The sequence below is a fragment of the Schistocerca gregaria genome, chromosome 5, assembly GCF_023897955.1.
Source record: "Schistocerca gregaria isolate iqSchGreg1 chromosome 5, iqSchGreg1.2, whole genome shotgun sequence".
Taxonomy (NCBI): Eukaryota; Metazoa; Arthropoda; class Insecta; order Orthoptera; family Acrididae; genus Schistocerca; species Schistocerca gregaria.
The window spans coordinates 630,237,921-630,265,354 of NC_064924.1; the positions used below are offsets into that span (position 1 = coordinate 630,237,921).

Here is a 27,434-nt window from a genome sequence, read left to right on the forward strand (position 1 = left end):
TACATCCGGCAATGATGATTGTGTGTCTATTCTCACTGATCAGGTGCGTTCTACGGTACAGTATTTGTTCCCAAATAGTGATGCTGTGACAAGGCCCCTGTTCAGACAGCAGGACTGGTTTTGTGAGCACCAGGATGAATTGTCGCATCTCCTCTGGTCCCAAGTCACCAGATCTCAACATTATTGAGCCTTTGGGTTGCGCTTTGGAGAGAAGGATGCGTGATTGCCTTCCATCTCCATCGCTGTTACCTGAGCTTGTCACTATTTAGCAGGAAAAATGGTATAAGATTCCCTTGAAAACCATGCAGAACGAATATTTATCCTTTCCGAGACCACTAGACGCCGTTTTGAATCCCAACGGTTTTCCCACACTATGTTAGGCATGGTAGTGTGTTGGGGTTTTCGTGTTTCAGTATTTTTCTCCACCCCAGTAGCGGCGCAAAATTTCTAGTGTTTCCACCGAGGAAAGATAGCATGATTAGATGTTTATGAGCATATTCGCTCAGCAACTATACCACCGTTCCATAAGTGACTACAACAGGACAATGAAAACGTAATACTTCTCACAGACACCATCTTTTCTCCACTGTACGAGGGATAGTCATAAAGTTGTAATTATGACATTAAAAAAAAGTATCGGGATCCAACCAAGAAGCCAGCCAGTGTCGCTGAGCGGATTTGGATTGTTTGGGGGAGGAGACCACACAGCTAGGTCATCGGTCTCATCGGATTACGGAAGGTCGGGGAAGGAAATCGGCCGTGACCTTTCAAAGGAACCATCCCGGCATCTGTCTGGAGCAATTTAGGGAAATTACGGAAAACTTAAACCAGGACGGTCGGACGCGGGATTGAACCGTCGTCCTCCGGAGTGCGAGTCCAGGTGGCCGAGCGGTTCTAGGCGCTTCAGTCTGGAACCGCGCGACCGCTACGGTCGCAGGTTCGAATCCTGCCTCGGGGCATGGATGTGTGTGGTGTCCTTAGGTTAGTTAGGTTTAAGTAGTTCTATGTTCTAGGGCACTGATGACCTCAGATGTTAAGTCCCATAGTGCTCAAAACCATTTGAACCATTTGAACCGAACAAGAAACTTGGTGAAGGTGCCCAGTAGCAGCACAATATTTCTAGTGTTTCCACCCAGAAAAGATGGAATGAGTAGATGTTTATGAGGGTTCTCGGTCTGTAAGTATACCACCATACCATACGCGAATACAATAGGACAATGAAAACATAATACTTCTGACAGACACCATCTTTTCTCCACTGTACGAGGGATAGTCATGAAGTTGTAATTATCACATTAAAATAATCGAGATCCGACCAGCAAAATTGGTGACGGTGCTAGTCATCCTCTACATATCCTTTCTTCAATTCAATACAATTTCTCCAACAATGGATGACTCGGTGGAGATCTCTCTTGCAGAAGTCTGCATTTGGCTGTTAAGAAAACGTTCCATCTCGAAAGTCACCAGCTGGTCGTTCTGGAAATCCCTTCCACGCAATCTGACGAAATAGGAACTGGTCACTACGTGTCATGTCGGGATAATACAGGAGGGGGGGGGGGGGGGGGGGAATAGGGTATAGACAAAATTTGATAGTCTAAAAAGCAGATTTTGTAACAAGTACCTGTGCACATCGTTCAAAAATGGCTCTGAGCACTATGGGACGTAACTTCTGAGGTCATCAGTCCCCTAGAACTTAGAACTGCTTAAGCCTAACCAAGCTAAGGACATCACACACATCCATGCCCGAGGCAGGATTCGAAACTGCGACCGCAGCGGTCGCGCGGTTCCAGACTGTTGCGCCTAGAACCGCTCGGCCTCTCTGGCCGGCCTGTGCACATGGACGTGGAACGGTGTTGTGGAGCAGAAACACCATGTTGAACAGTTTACCATGACGTTTCGTCTTGGCAGTCTCTCATAACTCGTCATGAGAATTCGGTAGTGTTATCCTGTGATGGTTTGCTCCTGGCGAAACTGTTAGCGCCACACCATGGCAACCCCAGGTAAACAGCATCACTTTGCCCGATGTTGGTTGGGAATTCTCCTTGTCGGTGGTGGTTAACTCATAAACTTTCCACTTCTCGCTTCGGTCCTCTGTGCAAGGTCGTGGCGCTACAGACAGCCCCTCGTATATCACAGAGAATAGGCAGCTAAAGAGATCACCTGGATTGGCCTGACGGCAGCTGCAACATTCCCGCCGCTGCCTCGGGCGTTTTTACTAGGTGTGAGCAATAGCAGAATTAAGCAGGCGGCGTTCTGTGTCACGTTCAGAATGTGGAAGACGTCGATAAATGATCCACAACTGATTTTTGCTGTTTTTACTGTTGCGTCGATTGTGATACACGGTTCTTGGAGCCTTGCGGCCCCCACTGCTCTTGCGGTTTTCGTTTCTTCACGGAGAGACGGTCCGCCACATCGTCCTTCGTCATTCAGGGTGTCTCTGATCACACTGAAAGCGTCTGTACCGTCTAAGCACTGTCTCACATTGTGGCCCATTGTTGCGGCACACTTTCACCAACCCAGCACGGATTGTTGAGCGTTGTTTCCCTTGAAATACTGAAAATTAGTTAGCGCACAACTATCCAATTTATCAATGGGCTGCCTCCTTTTCTTTCAACTCATCTAGCTGTGTCCTACGGTACTACGATGCGCAGATTTCTGTGTGTACCAGAACTGCAGACACTACCTTGCATCTACATCTACGTCTACATCTACATCTGCATGGATACCCCACAAATCATACAAAATTGTCTGGCAGAGGGTTCATCAAACCACCTTCACAGTAATTCTCCATTATTCCACTCTCGAACAGCGAGCGGAGAAACGAACATCTATATCTTTCCGTTCGAGCTCCGATTTCCCTTATTTTGTTATGATGATCTTTTCCCCCTATGCAGGTTGGTGTCAACAAAATATTATCACATTCGGCTGAGAAAGTTGGCGATTGAAATTTCGTGAGAAGATCCCACCGCAAAGAGAAACTCCTTTGAGTTAATGATGTCCACGCCAAGTCCTCTGTCATGTGTCTCTCCCCTGTCGCTCGATAACACAAAACGCGCTGCTCTTCTTTGAACTTTCTCGATACACTCTGTTAATCCTATCTGGTTAGGACCCCACAAGGCGCAGCAATACTCCGAAAGGGGACGGAAATGCGTAGTGAAGGGAGTCTCTTCTGTGGATGTGTTACATTTCCTAAATGTTCTGCCAATAAAGCGCAGTCTGTGGTTAGTCTTCCCCACAACATTTTCTATGTGTTCTTTCAAATGTATGTTGTTCGTAATTGTAATTCTCAGATATTTAGTTGAATTTACGTTTTTAGATTTGATTGATTTATCGTGTAACCGAAGTTTAACGGATTCCTTCTAGCACTCATGTGGATGACCTCACACTTTGCATTATTTTTGGGTCCACTGTCAATTCCGCATCATACAGATATCTTTTCTAAATCGTTATGCAATTTGCTTTGATCTTCTGGTGCCTTTGCTAGACGAGAAACTACAGCATCATCTACGAACAACTTGAGACAGCTGCTCAGATTTTCTCCTTAATCGTTCATGTAGATTAGGAAGAGGACCTATAAGGCTACCGTGAAGAACGCTCGAAATCACTTTTGTTTTACTTTATGACTTTCTGTCAGTTAGTACGAGCTGTTACCTCTATGACAGGAAATAACGAATCCAGTCGTATAACTGAGATGGTATTCGATAATTTTATTACAAGCCGCTTGTGAGGTACGGTGTCAAAAACCTTCTGGAAATCTAGAAATACGGAATGAATTTGAAATCCCTTGTCAATAGCGCTGCACAATTCATGTGAGTAAAGAACTAGTTGTGTTTCACAAGAACGATGTTTTCTAAATCCATGTTGACTGTGTGTGTCAATAGAACGTTCCCTTTCAGGTAATTTGTAATGTTCGAACACAACGTATGTTCTATAATCCTGCTGCATATCGACGTAATTTAGTGGATTACTCCTGTTGCCATTCTTGAATAGTGGTGTGACCTGTGCAACTTTCCAGTCTTTGGGTGCGGATTTGTCGTCGAGCGAGCGGCTGTGTATGATTGTTAAGAATGGGGCTAATGCATCAGCATACTCGGAAAGCAACATAACTGGTATACAGTCTGGACCAGAAAACCTGCTTCAATTAAGTGATAGCAGCTGCTTCTAAGTTACCCATGTTGGCAGCTGTTCTTGATTCGAATTCTGGAATATTTACTTCGTCTTCCTTGGTGAAGGAATTTCGGAAGGCTGTGTTTAGTAGTTCTGCTTTAGCAGCACTAGCATCTGTAGTATTTCCATTGCTATCGCGCACACAAAGCACGGATTATGTATTGCCGCTAACATACTTTGCACACTCCCAGAGTCTCTTTGGATTTAATGCCAGGTTTCGAGTAAAAGTTTCATTGTGGAAACTTTTACAAGCATCTCGTATTGAAGTTAGCGCTAAATATCGAGTTTCTGTAAGAGATCGCTAATACTGGGGATTTCCCTTTCGTTTAAATTTGGCACGATTTTCGTTGTTGCTTCTGCAATAGAGTTCTGACCTTGAAAAAGTTTGTTTATTTTTTCACGGTGATAACTCCCTGTACAGTGGCTTGTTGTTGTGGTCTTCAGTCCTGAGACTGGTTTTATGCAGCTCTCCATGCTACTCTATCCTGTGCAAGCTTCTTCATCTCCCAATACCTACTGCAGCCTACATCCTTCTGAATCTGCTTAGTGTACTCATCTCTTGGTCTCCCTCTACGATTTTTACCCTACGCGCTGCCCTCCAATACTAAATTGGTGATCCCTCGATGTCTCAGAACATGTCCTACCAACCGATCCCTTCTTCTAGTCAAGTTGTGTCACAAGCTCCTTTCTCCCCATTTCTATTCAATACCTCCTCATTAGTTATGTGATCTACCCATCTATCTTCAGCATTCTTCTGTAGGACCACATTTCGAAAGCTTCTATTCTCTTCTTGTCTAAACTATTTATCGTCCATGTTTCACTTCCATACATGGCTACACTCCATACAAATACTTTCAGAAACGACTTCCTGACATTTAAATCCATACTTGATGTTAACAAATTTTTCTTCTTCAGAAACGCTTTCCTTGCCATTACCAGTCTACATTTTGTATCCCCTCTACTTCGACCACCATCGTTGTTTTGCTCCCCAAATAGCAAAACTCCTTTACTACTTTAAGTGTCTCATTTCCTAATCTAATTCCCTCAGCATCACCCGACTTAATTCAACTACATTCCATTGTCCTCGTTTTGCTTTTGTTGATGTTCATCTCATATCCTCCTTTCAAGAAACTGCCGATTCCGTTCAGCTGCTCTTCCAGTTCCTTTGCTGTCTCTGACAGAACTACAATGTCATCGGCGAACCTCAAAGTTTTTTATTTCTTTTCCATGGATTTTAATTCGTGCTCCAAATTGTTCTTTTGTTTCCTTTACTGTTTGCTCAATACACAGATTGAATAACATCGGGGACAGGTTACAACCCTGTCTTACTCCAGTCCCAACCACTGCTACCCCTCGACTCTGCTTTCACTCCCTGTAATTTACCCCTGCCACCTTTAGAATTTGAAAGAGAGTATTCCAGTCAACATTGTCAAAAATGCTAGAAACGTAGGATTGCCTTTCCTTAATCTTTCTTCTAAGATGAGTTGTAAGGTCAGTATTGCCTCACGTGTTCCAATATTTCTACGGAATCCAAACTGATCTCCCCCGATGTCGGCTTCTACCATTTTTTCAATTCGTCTATAAAGAATTCACGTTAGTATTTTGCAGCTGTGACTTAAACTGATTGTTCGGTAATTTTCACATCTATCAACACTTGCTTTCTTTGGTATTGGAATTATTATATTCTTCTTGAGGGGAAAGGGTATTTCGCCTGTCTCATACATCTTGCTCACCAGATGGTAGAGTTTTGTCAGGACTGGCTCTCCCAAGGCCGTCAGTAGTTCTAATGGAATGTTCTCTACTCCTGGGGCCATGTTTCGACTCAGGTCTTTCAGTGATCTGTCAAACTTTTTACGCAGTATCATATCTCCCATTTCATCTTCATCTGCATCCTCTTCCATTTCCACAATTTTGTCCTCAAGTACATCGCCCTTGTATAAACCCTTTATATACCCCTTCCACCTTTCTGCTTTCCCTTCTTTGCTTAGAACTGGGTTTCCATCAAATCTCTTGATATTCATGCAAGTGGTTCTCCTTTCTCCAAAGGTCTCTCTAATTTTCCTGTAGGCAGTATCTATCTTATCCCTAGTGAGATAAGTGTCTACATCCTTACATTTGTCCTGTAGCCATCCCTGCTTAGCCATTTTGCACTTCCTGTCGATCTCATTTTTGAGACGTTTGTATTCCTTTTTGCCTGCTTCATTTACTGATTTTTTATATTTTCTCTTTTCATCAATTAAATTCAATATTTCTTTTGTTACCCAAGGGTTTCTTCTAGCCCCCGTCTTTTTACCTACTTGATCTTCTGCTGCCTTCACTATTTCATCCCTCAAAGCTACCCATTCTTCTTCTACTGCATTTCTTTCCTCCATTCCTGTCAATTCTTCCCTTATGCTCTCCCTGAAACATTGTACAACCTCTGGTTTAGTCAGTTTATCCAGGTCCCAACTCCTTAAATTCCCACCTTTTTGCAGTTTCTTCAGTTTTATTGTACAGTTCATAACCAATAGATTGTGGTGAGAGTCCACATTTGCCCCAGGAAATGTCTTACAATTTAAAACCCGTTTCCTAAACCTGTGTCTTACCATTTAATAATCTATCTGATACCTTTTAGTATCTCCAGGGTTCTTCCATATATACAACCTTGTTTCATGATTCTTGAAGCAAGTGTTAGCTATGATGTAATTATGCTCTGCGCAAAATTCTACCAGGCGGCTTCCTCTTTCATTTCTTATGGCTTATGCAGTACAATTGTTGACGTATTAGTGCAAAGGAAGGTAACGACTTTTCCAGTGCTGGTATAATAACATAAAAGCTGCCGATTGACGTCAAGCTTCCGCCAGGCAGTAAGAAATCCGCAGTGCAGTATCGCTGTGACGCGACAACAGGTGCTGGGCGTCGTGTTGCAGGTTCGTCCCGGCAGTGAGCAGCCAGGAGGAGGCGCTCCTGAGGACGGCGCCGCTGCAGTTCCTGCCGCCACCGCCGCCTCCGCCCCCACGGCAGCAGCAGCAGCAGCAGCAGCTGCACGAGGAGGAAGAGGTGCAGCTGCTGTACGTGCCCGTGCAGACACTGCAGGAGCATGGCCGCCTGCCCCAGCCCCCACAGACCCAGCCGCAGCCGCAGCAGCAGCAGCAGCAGCAGCAGAGGCTGCCGGACCCTCAGCAGCAACAGCTGTTCTCCAGGGGCCAGCAGCAGCCCGGGCCCAGGTTCAGACAGCCAGAGCTGCAGCAGCAGCAGCAGCAGCAGCAACAACAGCAGTACCTGAGGCCTCAGCAGCCGCCCCCCGCCCCCCAGCAGCAGTACGTTAGGCCCCAGCAGCCGGCCCCCCAGCAGCGACCACTCGAGACCCCGCAGAGACAGCAGTACTCGAGACCCCAGCAGGGGGCTGCCGGGCAGGTGCAAGCGGAGCCTCAGCAGCAGTACGTGAGGCCGCAGCAGGCCGGATCCGGCCGGCAGCCGACCGACGGCCAACAGCAGTACGTCAGGTTCCAGCAAGGGAACGGCGGACAGCAGACCGCCGAGCCCCAACAACAGTACGTCAGGTCCCAACAGGCGGGGTCTGCGCGTCAGCAGGCAGACACCCAGCAACAGTACTCGAGGTCCCAGCACCCCGGATCTGGACGACAGCAGGCAGACACCCAGCAACAGTACGTGAGGCCGCAGCAGCTGGGACTGAGGCAGCAGCAGACCGACCTCCAGCAGCAGTACGTCAAGTCCCAACTGGCGGGCTCCAAACACCAGCAGGCTGACTTCCAGCAGCAGCTCGTGAAGCCTCAGCAGGCGGTCTCTAGACAGCAGCAGCAGCAGCTCAACAGCCAGCAGCAGTTCCTGCAGACAGAGCAGCGACAGCAGGCGCACAGGTTCGAGCAAGCCCCACGCACGCGCCAAGAAGGTGAGCCTGCCCTCGACATGTGAAGTAATATTGTCAGTCTACAACAAAACTTCGAAATGTTTTAACCTCAGAATCTATTCAGATACCCTTTCACAGTCTTCACTGAACTCTTTCACTGATGTGCCAAAACATTATGACCACCTGCTTAAAGCCTGTTTGTCTGTAATGGATCAAATGGCTCTGAGCACTGTGGGACTTAACTGCTGTGGTCATCAGTCCCCTAGAACTTAGAACTACTTAAGCCTAACCAACCTACGGACATCACACACATCCATGCCCGAGGCAGGATTCGAACCTGCGACCATAACGGTCACGCGGTTCCAGACTGCAGCTCCTACAACCGCACGGCCACTCCAGCCAGCTGTTTGTCTGAGTTTGGAACGAAATACATTAATGATTCTGTGTATCAGGGATGCGACAGTTTGTTGGTAGGTTTGTGGAGGTACGGGGCATTAGATGTCTATGCAAAGGTCATGCAGTTAGCGTAAATAACGGGCCGTTGATTTGCGTACGTGGTGATGGCGCCCGATAGTGACCCATATGGATTCCATACGATTTACATCAGGCGAATTTGGTCGCCGAGACATGAAAGTGACTTCACTATAATGCTTCTCAAACTACTGTAGCACGGTTCTGGCTCAGAGACACGGACAGTTACATTGCTGAAAAATGACATCGCTGTCGAGGAAGACATCAAGCATGAAGAGATGCCGGTGGTTCGCAGGTGTCAGCGTGTCTTCGATTACTACCACAAGTCCCTTGAAAGCGCAAGAGAATGTCTCCCGTAGCGTAATACTGCTCCCACCAGCCTGCAGCCGCGGCGCGCTGCATCTTTCGAGCCGCCGCTCACCTCATTGGTGGCGTTTGTGGAGACGACCGGCGACCTGGCGCGACAAAACTGTGGTTCACCCGAACAGTCGACACGTTTCCAATGATCGACGGTCGAATCCCGATGGCCCTGTCTAAACATTCATGGTGGTGTCTGTTTGTACTATATCGTGTCTCCCTACCACTTTCGCGCAACGACGCTCTGAGCGTGTTTTTTAGGGAATTAACTAGTTTGAACCTGGGACCTGTTGCTGGTAAGGAGACGCCAGACCACACATGACATGTAGAATTCAGAAGAGTTCAGTGAGACTAGCGATGATATAACCAAGTACTAAATGATCTCAGCGTCAGCTCCACTGCACTCCCTGTAAAAGAATCTTAATACTAACTAAATTTAGTGGAAAGGGTTCAAGGCTTTCCTATTTTTAGTTAGTTGGTAAAATAACGTCGAAAAAGCAGTTAAGTTTACCATTGGAAATTTTATTCTACTCTTAAAACATCGTTTATAAATTGCACTATTGATAAAAGGAAATGTTTTAATACAGGATGGTAAAAACCAACTGCGTTCAACAAAAATGTGAACGAATATTCCCTAAATGGGTTTCCAAGTTCTACAATCGATCGAAGGATGACCTATGCCATATCACATCTATAATCTAGGTTTAAATTAAGTTTCACAAAAGAGAAAACTTGTCGTAAATTACAGTGGCTGATGTGGCTTCTCAATAACTATAAAATAGAAAAATCTTCGCGTTTCACATCTTTACTTCAAGTGGCAAATGTGAACACCATGAGTTTTAATTAACGATCGACACTAGTATTACGCAAAAAGGGGGTGTAACAGATGAGACTTCTGCAGTTCTAAGTAAAGCCTTATGCGCTCAAAAATGCGGTATCGCGTGCGTTCATTACCTTGTCGGTGTCTAAGCAGCGTCAGGGCGGCAGCGGCCGGCGCAGCAGCCATCCAGCCCGCCGTCTCGGAACTCACTCTCCTCTAACTTCTCCTTACTACAATTTACCGAAGTTAGTTTAAAAAAACTATCTGGCTATGTTTTCATCTGACCAATCAGGGTCTCAATGTTAACCTTAAGCTCCGCCTACAAAAATTCTGTCTATCCAATAAGAAACGTTATACTTTTCGTGGTGGGGCAATGTTTTTAAAGTTTGCAACGTAACAGAGACGCTAAAAAGTCTCACGCTAAAACCTGCAGCTAGTGTGGTCCTTTTAGCGTTATCGTAAGATCTATACTGCTCTTCTGGAGGGCTCTATCTTTTAACATGGGCTGGGGAGTGATCCTAATGTAACAGACACGCGAAAAAGTCTCACGCTAAAACTTGCGGGTGGTAGTGGCCCTTTTTGTGTTATCGTAAGATCTATACTGCTTTTCTGGAGGGCTCTAGCTTTTAACATGGGCTGGGGGTGATCCTTGACGTACCTGAGACGCGAAAAAGCCTCACGCTAAAACGTGCGGGTTGTATAGTCGTACAGGTAGGCTCGCAGCGTGGGTGTCCAGCCCCTCCCTTATCTAGCTTAACACGGTTCTGCTCTCGGCTTCTGTCCTCGTTTCTCCCCTCGGAACTGCGTCTGCCTCACGGTGGGAAGGTACGACATGCATTTAGGTATTCTTGTGTTAGTCTGTGGTATTCCATTTGCTCACTCGTTACTCGTATTACTTTGGTTAATTTAATGTCACGATTTATTCCGAGCTATGTGACATACTACTGGATTTGCTTATCATGTCAGAGTTTTCATGTAAGGTGTTGGATTTGCCTGACACCTTACTGAATCCCGATGGCCCTGTGCCAACTGCAATCGTAACCGATTATGTTGTTGGGTCAACATGTGAACACACAGCTGTGGGTCGCTGCGGAGCTCCTTGTTCAACAATGTGGGATGACCGGTGTGCTCCGAAGCACTTGTGCGTGCACCAGCATTGCGCTCTGTCAGCAGAGGTGTCACAGATCATCATCTATCCTAATTTACAGAACAGACAAGCCTCAGAAGCCCACGTTCTGTGCAGAGTCGTGTACGTCCAACCGTTTAGCGCCTAGTGGTATTTTCACTGTCCTTCTACCTCTTCCTCGGTATTAGTTTCGTTCACAGCCTCTTCGTAAAAATAATCTGCCGTTTGTTAAAGTCGCTTATCTCAATGGATTTCTCCCATTTGCGGCCCATATCTTCGCTAGGGTGATCCCCCTTCCGTGTCTACTCGGCTTACATACCTTTGTTACCATCCAGCGTCGCGGTGGGCAGTAGTCATAATGTTTTGGCTTACCAGTGTATGTTTGTCTCTTCTTTTGAGCCCTAGTCCTATGAACCACAAACTCCATTGAACAATTCAGTTAGACACGCATTATTTGCTTCTTCACATGGAGTAATCTGTATGACATGTTAAGGTGATCTCTCCAGTCCTTCTCCTGGAAGAACTGCCGTTAAGGACTCTTTCTTGGGATATTGTCTTCGTTGTTGTTATGGTCTTCAGTACAGAGACTCGTCTGATGCAGCCCTCCATGCTACTCTATTCTGAGCAAGGTTCTTCATCTCCAAGTAAATACTGCAACCTACATCCTTCTGAATCTGTTTAGTGTATTCATCTCTTGGTCTCCCTCCACGATTTTTACCCTCCACGGTGCCTTCCAATACTAAATTGGTGATCCCTTGATGCCTCAGAATATGCCCCACCAACCGATCCCTTCTTCTAGTCAAGTTGTGCCACAAATTCCTCTTGTCCCCAATTCTATTCACTACCATCTCATTATTTACGTGATCTACCTATCTTATATTGAGCATTCTTCTGTAGCACCACATTTCGAAAGCTTCTATTCTCTTCTTGTCCAAACTAGTTATTGTACATGTTTCACTTTCATACATGGCTACACTCCATACAAATACTTTCAGAAGAGACTTTTTTACACTTAAATCTATACTCGATGTTAACAAATTTCTCTTCTTTAGAAACGCTTTCCTTGCCATAGCCAGTCTACATTTTATATCCTCTCTACTTCGACCGTCATCAGTTATTGTGCTCCCCAAATAGCAAAACTCCTTTACTACTTTAAGTGTCTCATTTCCTAATCTAATTCCCTCAGCATCACCTGATTTAGTTCAACTACTTTCCATTATCCTCGTTCTGCTTTTGTTGATGTTCATCTTATATCCTCATTTCAAGACACTGTCAATTCCGTTCAACTCCTCTTCCAGGCCCGTTGCTGTCTCTGACAGAATTACAATGTCATCGACAAACCTCACAGTTTTTATTTCTTCTCCATGGATTTTAATGCCTATTCCAATTTTTTCTTTTGCTTCCTTTACTGCTTGCTGAATATACAGATTGAATAACATCGGAGACAGGGTGCAACCCTGTCTCACCCCATTCCCAACCACTGCTTCCCTTTCATGGCCCTCGAGTCTTACAAATGCCGCCAGGTCTCTGTATGTTGCATTAATTTCAGTAAACCGTTTGAAGTACCTTCGTAATACTTAGAGTTTTTTTGGGGGGTCATCAGTCTATTGACTGGTTTGATGCGGCCCGCCACGAATTCCTCCCCTGTTCTAACCTCTTCATCTCAAAGTAGCACTTGCAACCTACGTCCTCAATTATTTGCTTGACGTATTCCAATCTCTGTCTTTCTCTACAGTTTTTGCCCTCTACAGCTCCCTCTGGTACCATGTAAGTCATTCCCTCATGTCTTAGCAGATGTCCTACCATCCTGTCCCTTCTCCTTATCAGTGTTTTCCACATATTCCTTTCCTCTCCGATTCTGCGTAGAACCTCCTTATTCCTTACCTTATCAGTCCACCTAATTTTCAACATTCGTCTATAGCACCACATCTCAAATGCTTCGATTCTCTTCTGTTCCGGTTTTCCCACAGTCCATGTTTCACTACCATAGAATGCTGTACTCCAGACGTACATCCTCAGAAATTTCTTCCTCAAATTAAGGCCGGTATTTGATATTAGTAGACTTCTCTTGGCCAGAAATGCCTTTTTTGCCATAGCGAGTCTGCTTTTAATGTCCTCCTTGCTCCGTCCGTCATTGGTTATTTTACTGCCTAGGTAGCAGAATTCCTTAACTTCATTGCCTTCGTGACCATCAATCCTGATGTTAAGTTTCTCGCTGTTCTCATTTCTACTACTTCTCATTTCCTTCGTCTTTCTCCGATTTACTCTCAAACCATACTGTGTACTCATTAGACTGTTCATTCCGTTCAGCAGATCATTTAATTCTTCTTCACTTTCACTCAGGATAGCAATGTCATCAGCGAATCGTATCATTGATATCCTTTCACCTTGTATTTTAATTCCACTCCTGAACCTTTCTCTTATTTCCATCATTGCATCCTCGATGTACAGATTGAAGAGTAGGGGCGAAAGGCTACAGCTTTGTCTTACACCCTTCTTAATACGAGCACTTCGTTCTTGATCGTCCACTCTTATTATTCCCTCTTGGTTGTTGTACATATTGTATATGACCCGTCTCTCCCTATAGCTTACCCCTACTTTTTTCAGAATCTCGAACAGCTTGCACCATTTTATATTGTCGAACGCTTTGTCCAGGTCGACAAATCCTATGAACGTGTCTTGATTTTTCTTCAGTCTTGCTTCCATTATTAGCCGTAACGTCAGAATTGCCTCTTTCGTGTCTTTACTTTTCCTAAAGCCAAACTGATCGTCACCTAGCGCATTCTCAATTTTCTTTTCCATTCTTCTGTATATTTTTCTTGTAAGCAGCTTCGATGCATGAGCTGTTAAGCTGATTGTGTGATAATTCTCGCACTTGTCAGCTCTTGCCGTCTTCTGAATTGTGTGGATGATGCTTTTCCGAAAGTCAGATGGTATGTCGCCAGACTCATATATTGCACACACCAACGTGAATAGTCGTTTTGTTGCCATTTCCCCTAATGATTTTAGAAATTCTGATGGAATGTTACCTATCCCTTCTGCCTTATTTGACCGTAAGTCCTCCAAAGCTCTTTTAAATTCCGATTCTAATACTGGATCCCCTATCTCTTCTAAATCGACTCCTGTTTCTTCTTCTATCACATCAGACAAATCTTCACCCTCATAGATGCTTTCAATGTATTCTTTCCGCCTATCTGCTCTCTCCTCTGCATTTAACAGTGGAATTTCCGTTGCAGTCTTAATGTTACCACCGTTGCTTTTAATGTCACCAAAGGTTGTTTTGACTTTCATGTATGCGGAGTCTGTCCTTCCGGCAATCATATCTTTTTCGATGTCTTCACATTTTTCCTGCAGCTATTTCGTCTTAGCTTTCCTGCTCTTCCTATTTATTTCATTCCTCAGCGACTTGTATTTCTGTATTCCTGATTTTCCCGGAACATGTTTGTTCTTCCTCCTTTCATCAATCAACTGAAGTATTTCTTCTGTTACCCATGGTTTCTTCGCAGCTACCTTCTTTGTACCTATGTTTTCCTTCCCAACTTCAGTGATGGCCCTTTTTAGAGATGTCCATTCCTCTTCAACTGTGCTGCCTACTGCGCTATTCCTTATTGCTGTATCTATAGCGTTAGAGAACTTCAAACGTATCTCGTCATTCCTTAGAACTTCCGTATCCCACTTCTTAGCGTATTGATTCTTCCTGACTAATGTCTTGAACTTCAGCCTACTCTTCATCACTACTATATTGTGATCTGAGTCTATATCTGCTCCTGGGTACGCCTTACAATCCAGTATCTGATTTCGGAATCTCTGTCTGACCATGATGTAATCTAATTGAAATATTCCCGTATCTCCCGGCCTTTTCCAAGTATACCTCCTCCTCTTAAGAGTTGTAGAGCAGCCTTTTCGTTCGACACAATCATAAATTATAAAAAACTCCTCCCGAACAGGCCATGAAGGCCCAACGGTACCAACCGGCCGCCGTGTCATCCTCAGCCCATAGACGTCACTGGATGCGGATGTGGAGGGGCATGTGGTCAGCACACCGCTCTCCCGGCCGCATGTCAGTTTCCGAGACCGGAGCCGCTAATTCTCAATCAAGTAGCTCCTCAGTTCGCGTCACAAGGGCTGAGAGCATCCCGCTTGCCAACAGCGCTCGGCAGACAGGATGGTCACCCATCCAAGTGCTAGCCCAGCCCGACAGCGCTTAACTTCGGTGATCTGACGGGAAGGCCGTTGGCATCAGCAATAATAGTCCTGAATAATATTTCGGAGACGCTTTAGGCACATAATACGCAACATGTTCTTGTTGTCTTCAGTCCGAAAACTGCGCCTTGATGCTCCAAGTTACTCTATACTGTGCAAGCCTCTTCATCTCCGAGTAACTTCTGCAACTTGAATTCCTTCTGTATCTGCTTACTGTATTTATCTGTTGGTTTCCCGCTATGATTTTTATTCCTCGGACTTCCCTCCAATGCTAGTTGGTGATCCATTGATGTCTCAGAACGTCTCCTAATAACAAATCCCTCCTTTTAGCCAAGTTGTGGCATAAATTTCTTTCCTTCTCAGTTCTGTTCAGTACCACCTCATTAGCTACGCGATCTATCCATGTAATTTTCATCGTTCTTCTGTAGCATCACGTTCCAAAAGCTTCTAGTCTCTCCTTGTCTTAACTGTTTACTGCACACATTTGATTACCATACAAGGCTGCACTCCAGCCAAAAACCTTCAGAAACGATTTCATAACACTAAAATGCTGTTAAAAAATTTCTGTTTTTCAAAAATGCTTTTTTTACCAACGCCAGTTTACATTTTATATCTTCTCTGCTTTGGTCATCATCAGTTATTTTGCTGCCCAAATAGCAAAACTCATGTAGTACTTTAAGTGTTTCGTTTCTTAATCTAATTCCCTTAGCATCACTTAATTCGACTACATTCCATTATCCTTGTGTTGCCTTTGATGATGTTCATCTTATATCCTCCTTTCAAGACACTATCCATTCCGTTCAGCTGCTCTCCCAAGTCCTTTCCTGTATTTGACAGACTTACAATGCCATCGACAAACGTCAAAATTTTTATTTCTTCTACCTGAACTTCAAATCCTTTTCCATATTTTTCTTTGGCTTCCTTTACTGCTTGCGCAGTGTTCAGATTGAATAACATTGGAAACAATCTACAACTCTGTCCACCTCCTTCACAGCCATCATTTCTCTTTCATGGCCCTTAACTCTTATAAGTGACGCCTCGTTCCTATATAATTTGTAAATAGCCTTTCGCTCCCTGTATTTTACCCCTGCTGTTTTCAGAATTCCAAAGAAATTATTCCAGTCAACATCGTCAAAAGCTTTCTCTAAGTCTAAAAATGCTATAAACGTAGGTTTAACTTCCCTTAACCTGTCTTCTAAGAGATGTTGCAGACTCAGTATCGCCTCGTGTGTTCCTACATTTCTCCGGAATCCAAACTGATCTTGCCCGAGATCGGCTTCTACCAGTTTTCCAATACTTATGTAAAAAAATCTGTGTTAGTATTTTGCAACCATGACTTATTGAACTAGTAGTTCGCATTAACCGCCCCCCTACTGACCGACCATGTGTAACAGACATGGAACTCCATTCCACAAACTGACATGCGCCACATGTACAACACAGTGCTTGCACATTTGCATGCTTGCATTCGACATTCTGACGGATACAGCGGCTATTAACGTACCAACATTTCGCATTTGCAATGGCTTATCTCGCGCTTACATTAACCTGTGATCTTGCTATGTCAATCACTTACATGTATTACCTAAACAAACGTATTCCAGAAATTTCATTACTCTACATTAATTGTTACGTCGTTAGGGACGGAGAAGAAGTTTCTCAAAGGAATCATCCCAATATTCACTATAAACGACCTTAAGGAAACACAGGAAAAGATAAACATGGACGTCCATACTGGGATTTGAGCCGTTGTACTCTCGAATGCTAATCCAGAGTGTTATCACTGCATCATCTCGCGCGGTGAGAATTATTCTAGAGTGGTTTAGGTAACTTAGGGGTGCTTTCGCAGAAGCTGGGCATATGTGGGTGTAGAACCACTGAGGAGGTCTGGATATTAAGTGGGGATGGTACAGTTTAGACCCCTTTCCAAACATTCAGTGTACTTCAGACACATCACGATATATGAATGCAACACTGCACTAGAATCTTCATTAAGAGCCATTTGCTCTCAGTACATTACATTTCCATGATGAATAAGCAGGGTCACAGGAATATTGGTATTGTAGTTGGATATTGTAGATTACGACGAATTGTCAGCTGCTTCATCAGGTTTCTTGGTTTGCACTTACTCTGGTATTGCTCGACGTTATTAGAAAGGTGTCTCAGTTAACTTGTTTTCTTTTACAACACGAAGATGGTTCTATGTACTCACTCGAATCGGTTGTTTTACCCCTTTCGGGGCAAAATTATTGAGCAGTTTTTTTAGTGAATGGAGAGCAGATAGTAGTTAACAGATAGGTATATTTATCATCCAGAATATTAGATGTACTCGAACTGTGAAAGTGAGGTCACACAACAAGGTGGGGAGTATTCTTCCCACTTCCCTTCCTTGGAGCTAAATGACAAAAACAACTTTTTCAATATATGTCATATTTATTTGATAACTTTACTTATCTTGTTACAGTGACTGTTCACAATTACTTGCCATGAAAGTTTTTGAAACATGGGTCTATGCAAAGTGGTATTTGACAATAAGTACAAACACAGCGAGTGCTCTTTTCCGCAGCATTGGTACTACAATGACGGCACATCCAGTAGGTTTCTCCTAAAATGGGCAGCCACATGACGAAAATCTTCAGGTACTTTACCCCTTTTTGCCAGAAAGACAGGTTTTTGTCCACGCCTTTTTTGGGATGAGAAGCCAGCGATGAATTGTCTGGATAGATGGATCCTGTATGTGAGCTGATCATGGTGTCCACTTTCTCTTCTACTTATTTTCCACCGGATAAAACTGTTCACTGCAGCAACGTCCACCAGGAAATAAAATATTCTGTGCTCCATTTTACAGAACGTCTGCTAATAGCATACCTTTATCGTAATTGATCAAACTTATAGACACCACCCATTATTTTGTTGTATTCTGCCACAAATTCAGGACAAGAAATCTCTGTACTAGTACCATCCTCGTTTTTCCTTTTCACTGTGGCTGTTTCTCAAGGGTCATGAACTGAGGACAGGAAAGTAACTGGACGGTTATCCATCCATTTTACTGCAGAAATGGCTCCTTTTGTTTCAAACTGGAATTCTACTCGTTCCAATTCTATGTTTTCCTTCATAAATTTGGGTAAATCAAAAGTATTTACATTATACTATAGCTTTGAGGTAAAAATCACAAAATGTCTCGCAAACAGCACTGAAAGGCTCCTCTACAGAGCAACACTCAGCTATACAATGCCTCTGCGCGAACGGCGGGAACTTCCGATTGGAAGCAGTACCCTGTCCTGTTCACTAGGTGGTAGCACCGTACAGAGGTGTGAATCCCACGGGACTAGAAGCGAGTTCACTGCAGTGGGAAGTATGTTTCCCACGGCTCACGAAAGGGTTAATAAAGAATCAAGCACAGCTGTGTAATTACATAACACGAAGTTCTCGGAATATGTCAGAGCTGTCCAATATCATTTATATAAAAATTCAGTATAAGGTATCGAGGCTGAAAAAAGCGTTAGTGGATCGTAACAAATCTAGTGGCTTGTCGAGTCGGTACCACGGGGTATCGCCGCTGTAGTCAAGATAGCGATTCCACATCTGATAGAAATACTAAGTTGTGTACGTCACTGGTTGTCTTATGAGCCACCATTTGAACTCAAGACCAGTAACACGCAACTTAACAATTCTGTATTGTAAGAAATACATTGCCCCAAAAAAAATTAGTACACTTGAACGACGTCGATTTTGATCCGATGACGGCATATGCCATCTAGGGGAAAGTAGATGTACTGATAATGGTTTCAACAACGTCAGCCAACAGATAGCGTGGTGGCATAGCTGCCAGAACAGCACACTTGTCTACCATTTAAAAGGGAATGCTCTCAGCCAGAAGGCTCTCACCCTTGACCGTCGCCTCTGCTGGACCCCCCATCTCCAGACGATCCAAGCCAAGGCACGCTCCCGATTCCGTCTCCTCAAGCTCCTTTCAAGCCGTACATGGAGTCTGGACCCCTCCACCACCTTCCACACCTACAAATCTCTCATCCACCCTATCCTCTGCTATTCCTACCCTGCCTGGATCTCCACCCCTCCTACCTTTTACAAATCCCTTCAAATCCTCAAACGCCATGCTCTTCGTCTCGCATATTGCATCTGTCTCCCCTCCCCCACGCGGTTTCTGTACGACCTTATCCTGTTCCCCCACCTCCTCCTTTTCCTCGAACGGATACGGATCCTCTACACCTCCCGTAAACTAAATCCCCCTCACCCACTTCTCTCTCACATCCTCACCCACCCCCGTCCGCTGCCGCACCTGTATTTCTACGTCCCACCTGCTCTCCATCTCTCCATCTCTCCACTCTCATTACCCTCTCCCAAGGTGGCTTCCGCCATCTCCCCCTCTCTTATGATGGCCTCCTCCCCTCCATCTACCCCTCCTATCAACTTTGATCCTCCCCTCCCACTTCCTGTGTTATTTCCTCAGGGCACCCTCTCTCCATTCTCTCTCCCTTCCCTCCCTCCTCCCTTCCTCCCCCCTCCTCCCCCAGGTTTCCCCTACCCCCCATACCTTCACTCCTCCCCCCATCTCCTCTGCCATTGGCATCTCTGCTCTCCCCTCTCCCTGCCCCACCACTTTCTTCCCCTCTTGGCGGGTCCCCGGACTCGCACACGTTAAGTGGACATTCGCGCGACGGAGATCATTGCCATCAGTTTTTCGTGTGTATGCCGTCGTGTTTGTGATTCAGTGTTTTTCGCCGCCCACGCTCCCTCGTTCACGTGTGTCGTCTAAATCATCAGTGTTTGTGCACAGTGCCGTCAGTTTTCTTGTATTTCGTCGAGTGTGAACAACTTCATGTTTTTTAATTATTGCATCTACTGCTTTTTAACTGTCATTATGTTACTTTTCTGTCTTCATTGGTTTTCTCTTTTATTGTACTGCTTGTGGCTGAAGAGCGGAGTAAAATTTTCCGCTGCCAGCCCACCTTATATGAGGTGCAAAATGACAATGCAGAAAACAAAACAGAAGGCTCAGCGTGGTGCAAACGTGTGAAGCAAGTAGGCAACCACGTCACCGAGACGCATTCATGCTTCCTACAGCCAACTGAGCGAGTTTGAAAGGGATCAAATTCTGATCTTCCGAGTGGCGGAATGGTCCTTTCTGACAATTTCCACACAGGTTGGAAGTGCTGCGTCAGTTGTGCAACGACGCTGGTGTCAGTGGTGACGTGAACATCGTCACACACATAGACGAGACTCTAGACCTCCACCGAGCAAATACCCCGCCAGTTTCGTCGTAATGTAAGGCCTGCAGTGGCAGATCGTACAGCTACCACAGTGCAGACAAGCGAGCTTGTGAGCCCACACCCGTCAACACGAACTGCTGCAAACCGGTTATGAGCAGTGGGACTGTAGTCACCCACAACACCACTAGTCCATCTTCCACTCACGCCACAGCATCGACGTGCACGGCTCGACAGGTGGCGTCCGAGGATCATTTTGAAGACGGAATGGCGCGCCATGGTCTTCACGATGAATGCAGATTCTGGCTGCACGCAAGTGACGGTCGTTTGCATGTACGACGCAGACCTGCTGAATGCTGTCCCATGCAGTGCAACTGTCCATGACACACTGACTCCACTCCAGGCCTTATTCTCTAGGGTGCGATAAGCTGCAACTCTCGTTCGTCTGTGGTGTTTCTAAAGAAGACGCTAACCATCGGTACGTGCAGAATGTTGATAGACCCGCTCTTTTGTCGTTCTTGCAACAGGAAGGTGATGTGTTATTCCAACAGGATAACGCTCGTCCGCACACTGCCCGTGAAACTCGACGTGCTTTGCGAGACGTGCAGCAACTTCCCTGGCCTCGAGACTTGTCTCCAGTCGATCACATGATGGGACGAGATGTGACTTGTCCGACTCGTCAACCAACAGTTCTAAGAGAACTATGTGAACTGGTCGAGCAGATGTGGTATACCGTATCTCAAGACAGTATTCGCCATCTGTACGATCTACTAGATGCCAGAGTCAGCGCCTGCATTTCCGCCCGTAGAGACAACGCCACTTACTAATATGGGTGTTTCAGCGTGGGTCGATACCTGGTACTTGAGAACCGTTTGTAGTGTTGATCTGTACGTGCAATCATTTCATGTAGCACAGATGAACTGTTGCATTAATAAATCGTAAGTGAATTGGAAATCTCTAAAAAGGTGTACTACATTTTTTTTTGGCAGTGTATGTGTGTTTCGATTCACTCATGAGCCGTTATGTTTTTTTCCGGGAGCACAGGCTTCGAAGCAGTAATCTTCATGTTTACCGATATGACTTGTAGAATTATTCATCGTTACTGATATGACATACAGAATACCGTATTTTGTTTAAAACAACAAAAGGAAGCGAAAAATACTTGCGGATCACATAATTATTCTACTTACAAAGTAAAAGTCTTGGGCGTCATAGAAATGTCAAAATTTAATTTCTCCTGAATTTCAGGAGAAATTAAATTATAACATGTATCTCTACCTTTGAAACGAAATACGGCAGCGATTCTGCATGACATGGACTCGATAAGTCCATGGTACACTTAGAACGTAATTCCCGTACATTACGGGCTGGTGGTCCGTGAGTGCGGAGGTTGCGTCCGGTAGCGTCCTAGATGTGTTTTATACGGTTGAGATGAGGTGAAGTTAGTAGCCTGGGTTCACTATCACGGCTCTCAAACCACTGTAGCAGGATCCTGGCCTTGTGGCTCGGACATTTACCCTGCTCATAGATGCCATCGCTGTCGGGGAACATTATGTGCTACATCATAGAATAATACATTGTTCTATGACGCAAAATGTATATTTGCATGTACTGTGCCGACTGGTTACTTTTGTAACCGTCATACTGAGACCTGAAGACGGTCTGTGAATCCGAAACCAGACACAATTTTACAAGGATATGCAATCATAAAAGTATGATCATATCACATTTATTGTAGAGTCATTGATTGTGGATTTTGTCCAAAAAAAAAATACATATGTCAATGACCAGAATGAGATTTTCACTCGGCAGCAGAGTGTGCGCTGATATGAAACTTACTGGCAGATTAAAATTGTGTGCCGGACTGAGACTCGAACTCGGGACCTTTGCATTTCGTGCATTTCGCGGGCAAGTGCTCTACCAATTGAGCTACCCAAGCACGACTCACGCCTCGTCCTCTCAGCTTTACTTCTGCCAGTACCTCGTCTAGTGCCTTCCAAACTTTAGAGAAGCTCTCCTGCGAACCTCGCAGGACTAGCGCTTCTCGAAGAAAGGATATTGCGGAGACATGGCTTCGCCACAGCCTGGGGGGATGTATTGCTGAGCCGGCCGCTGTGGCCGAGGGGTTCTAGGCGCTTCAGTCTGGAACCGCGAGACCGCTACGGTCGCAGGTTCGAATCCTGTCTCGGGCATGGATGTGTGTGATGTCCTTAGGTTAGTTAAGTTTAAGTAGTTCTAAGTTCTAGGGGACCGATGACTTCAGATGTTGAGTCCCATAGTGCTCAGAGCCATTTGAACCATTTTGTGAGGCTGAGTAATTAGCTAGTAAATAAATGAATGTGTCGTGTTGCAGGTGGGGCGCAGCAGCGAGAGGAGGCCCGCTTCCGGCAGCAGGCCAGCAGTTCGACGACGACGACGACGACGACGAGCACGGCGAAGCCGGCGCCGCACCAGCCGCCGCTGTCGGTCTTCATGGACGGCGCGGCGTCGGCGTCGTCGGGGCGCCACGACGTGCGGCTGGCGGACGTGGTGGCGGCGCTGCGGCACGCGCAGACCATCGCCGTGCTGGAGGAGGCGGGCCCGCACGCGCCGCGCGTCTTCGTGGGGCCGTCGACGCTGAGCCCGCCCGACGGCTACGCCAAGTTCGAGCTGCCCTACCTGTCGGCCCTCGAGTCGAACCGCGTGGAGCGCAAAGTGGTGGACGAGCGGCCGCCCTTCTTCGTGGCGCCGCTGAGCTTCAAGCCGCCGCAGGGCTACTCCAAGATCCCGTTCCCCGCGCCGCACGTCGGCTCCGTCGTGGTCGCCAACGAGCTGACCCCGGGCCGGGCGGACGCCGCGGGCGGCGAGGCGAAGCGCCAGCTGTCGCAGGGCTACAGCCTGCCCGCCGAACTGCCGCCCATCAGCCCGCAGCTGCCGGCGCTCGTCAACTCGCTGGCGCAGCCCCAGCAGCGACCCCAGCAGCAGCAGCCTCAGCAGCAGCAGAGCAACGTGCTGCTGCTGCCCTCCATCCCGCTGCGCGGCAGCGGCCCGGGCTCCCCTGCGGGTGGCAGACAGTTCGTCTCCACCACCGTCGCGCCTCTGCTCGACGTCCAGCCGGTGTTCCAACGGGGCAGGCTGCCCGCTGCCGACCAGTCGGGAGGTAGATTCGTCCAGAAATCCACGACCGTCTCGCCGCAACAGTACCGACCGCCACCGCAACAGCAAAAAGCCGGCCCGGCGCAGTCCTCCCAGCTGTCCGGCGAAGAAGTGGAGTACTCGGACGAGCTCGAGTACGAGGACGAGGAGGACGAAGCCGAGAAGGGGAGCCCCTACCAGCAGGCCGGCCAGGTCCGAGGGCAGAACCAGTTCTCGGTCGTGCAGACCAGCCCTTCGCCCGCGCCGCAGCAACCCGTCACCCGACCGCCGACGTTCGTGTCGACCCCGGATCCGGCCGCAGTTTCCGCCAGGGTACCGTACCGGCAGCAGCAGAGGACGCAGTCGCGTGACAGCCAGTCGGATGCGGACCGCGCCGTTAACGACGCGCAGCTCAGACAGCTCACTGCGCAAGGACATTTCCCGGCTTCGGCCGTGACGAGCCAGCCGGTACAACAGCAGCCGTCCACCACCGTAACTGCGGCACCTGTTGCCCAACAGTACCAGACACCGAGAGACCAGTACGTCGTGCAGAGAGGCCGACAAGGCCAGAGACAGTCACAAAACGCGTATCGGGGTAGTACTAACGACGAGTTCGCGATCAGCACGCAACAGCCCCTCACGCAGTCTGGAGTCCAGCAGCAACAGTTCACCCAGGACGGACAGCAGTACCAGTCAGTAGAGGCGTACCAGTCCAGTGTGGGACTGGGGCCTGCGGCACCGTCGACGGCACGCCCTGCCGTCGCATCTAGTCCGAGGCCTGCTGCCGCTAGAGGCCAGCCGCAGGCAGAAGAGGCGCCACTGTACCTCGTGCCACAGTCCGATCGCCACTCCAGTCAGATCTCCACTACGAGCCGCCCCGTCAGCTCGACAGGCCGTTCTTCTGGTCAGAGGGGTCGCTTCCAGACGAATGACTTTCCCCAGTTTGTTGCCCCAGAAAACGAACAATTCTCTGTTAGGGGGCAGGCGCAACAGGAGTCTACAACAATAAATGCCCAGCCACAATTGCAGTCACTCCCTCCAGAAGACGAGCAACGCTATTTCCCTCGAGACGAAGCAGCTCCTGAAACTGCTCGCTTCCCGATTGCACAGACATTCACTCAGGCAGGTGGCGTCAGATCGAACGCACCCAACACAGCCGACGCTAACGTCGATTCACAGTACTTTGTTCAAAATGACCAGTTCGACACACAGAGAGGCCAACAGGTCTCTAGTGGCCGCTTCCCAGTAGAATCTTCGTCACCTCAGCCCCAATCGGTAGCACAGCCATTGGGGGAACACTCTGCCAACTCTGGACTTGCGCAAGAGCAGCAGCTCTACAAGGACGACTATAATCGTCAGCAACAGCAAAGTGATGTGCTGCAGCAGCAGCAGCAGCCATACTTCTCAGTCAACGGAGGCAGTGTGCAGCCTCAGCAGACCTACGACATCGGCGGACAAGGACTCCAACAGCCCCTGCTGACACAGCCGCAGCTACCGTTCGTTGCAGAAGAGCCAACATCGACGACGACCACTTCGACAACCACGACGACGACGACAACAACGACACCTGCCCCCACAGCGGCCCCGTCCAGGAGAGGACAGTTCCGCACTCGCCAGAGGCAGAACACGGCCACTTACAACAATGGCTTCGGCAGCACCCAGCAGCGGGAGTCAGCGACGACGACCACCACTACATTCGCCCCACGAAGAACACAGTCGTCTCGTGGGCGCCGTCCAAACCACAGGGGACGCAACGGTTACCAATCCACCACAACCACAACGTCGACGACGACTACCACGACAGAGTACCCCACATACCTGTCTGGCAGTCAGCAGCCACAGCTCGACGCATACTCATCTCTGTCGCTGACACAGCAGCCATCTCTGGTGGATGCATATCAGCCACAAGGCTCCAGTTCGGCACAAGAGCTGCCACAGAAGCAACCACAGGGAGGTATCCTGAACCCCCTGGACTTTGCACCTCCCCAGCCACAGGGTGGGGTTCAGGCATCCCAAGGCAGCGACACCTTCTACAGTACAGGTGGGACAGGGGCGAGCCCATCACCTCACCCCGATGCACCAGTGGTTGGCGTACCTGCTAATACCATCATCTATCAGTCAGAGCGGCAGCAGTACTCTACACCGCGCTCTGCATCTTCCGGCAGGAATGGAGACAGAGGAGAAGAAACAAGCAATTTTCAGCAGCAGAGACCTTCTACATCTGACAGCTCTTCCAGAAGAGGGGGCTCGAATCGAAACCAGCGCTTTCGGGGGCGAGGCAACAGCAGGTTCCAGGTGCAGCAAGGAGACTATCAGGAATTTTCTAGAACTTCAGATACTCAGCGGCGTACGACAACGTCCAGGTCAGTGGAACCGGAAAATGTGCCGAGCAGAGCTGTCGCCTCTGCATCTGCTGGGGAAGACCGATACTCGGGCGCCCCTGTTCAGTACCAAACTTCAACTGAGAGTATCATCATCCCCACAGAACGTCCTGTAGCAACCTCTCCTTCATTTGCTTACGAACCCAGCTCTGAAACTTCCATCAGTCCATCAGTAGGAAGCAGGCTGTCAGAGTACCAGCCAGCCGACACGTACCAGGGTACTGAGAAACAGACGTACTCACAACAGGACGGCCAGAGCTCGGCTTACCAGCCCCAAGAGCAGACGCCGTCCAGCCCCCTGTACTCTCCGTCGGGATACAGCACCACAGAGTCTGCTACGTTGCAGCAGCAGCAGCAGGTGGCAGGGCAAGGCCAAGTGCAGTATGACAACGTGAGCAGCCAGCAAGGCGTAGCACTTCCGTCTGTCGAGGAGCCACCAGCGGGGCAGGACCAGTTTCCCAAATACTCAGCAGTGCAGAGGGGCAGGGGCAGACAGCAGCAGCAGCTGGACGCATTCCCGTTGATTTCCTACGACGACAACTCAGCCGGCGCGCAGCCGCATCAGCCACCACTGTACAGTGACGCGGCGGAGGGCCAGTACGACCCGTACAGCCGAGCGCAGTTCGGCCAAGACGGCCCACTGCAGTACGACGCGACGAGCGCGGCAGAAGCCAGCTCGACCAGCACGACCACGACCACCACCACGACCACGACCACCACCACGACGACGCCTCCGGCACCTCTGTCGGAAGACGATTTCCGGCCGACGCGCGTCAGGAGCCGAACTCGCGGTCGTACGCGTGGCAGGGCCCGCACGCAGACACCTGCGGAGCCCGAAAACTACCCCTCCGCGTTCCCGACGTACCAGCCGGAGGCGAGCCCCAGGACCACGTACCAGCCGCCGGTGGCCACCAGGCCGCCGACCACCACTACCACGCCCCCGCCCCCGCCCCCGCCGCCCCTCCCGGAGGACGACGAGGACGAGGACTACGGCTTCATCCGGCCCATCGAGACGATCGGGCAGCCGTACCGCGCGGGCGCGGCGCACCAGCCGCTGGTGTCGGCCGGCAGGGCGGCGCTCTACCGGGACAGCGACGACGTGCCGAGGCAGCGGCCGCGCTCCAGGCAGCCGGGCCGGGGGGCGGCGCCGCGGCGCCAGACCACCACGACGGCGGCGCCGCAGCCGGACCGCGTCTACACCGTGCGCCCCACCAGGCGGCCCGTGCAGCCCGTCAAGATCACCAGCGTCAGAGGCCGCATCCGCCGCCCCACCACGCCGCCCTCCGGCCGTCACCTCACCACCACCGAGGACGCCGCCGACGCCTACGAGGTCAGTTAAGGACTGCTGCTTATAAACTGTCCATACTTTCTGAGCGCTACTCACAATATTTTAACCGTCGCATCCTTTATGATTCTTCTGATTAACTAAGTCATTGTTTTTAATATTTCCAGAGCAACGACATATTTTTAAAATCGTAAATTCCACATCTAATTTTCTCTCTTAAAAATAAGTCACTGGCACCTAACACTGTTTGCTGCAAACTGGGTGCACTTAATACGAGTTACCGCTGACTTGCCAATGTTTACGTCCTGGGGGAGTTCACCATGCATTTTTTCGAAAGCTTTCTGTGCTGTCACCGCCAGACACCACACTTGCTAGGTGGTAGCCTTTAAATCGGCCGCGGTCCGTTAGTATACGTCGGACCCGCGTGTCGCC

The 27,434-nt window shown here is 48.1% G+C and overlaps 1 protein-coding gene across 1 annotated transcript in view; it reads left to right on the forward strand.

Moving 5' to 3' along the window:
- LOC126272492 (mucin-19-like) overlaps window positions 1-27,434 on the forward strand; it is a 146,828-nt gene that overhangs the window by 95,039 nt on the left and 24,355 nt on the right. Inside the window, exons 3-4 of the mRNA XM_049975379.1 lie at window positions 7,077-8,059; window positions 22,576-27,047. Of these exons, the coding sequence (XP_049831336.1) occupies window positions 7,077-8,059; window positions 22,576-27,047 (5,455 nt within the window). The remainder of the gene's footprint in view (window positions 1-7,076; window positions 8,060-22,575; window positions 27,048-27,434) is intronic.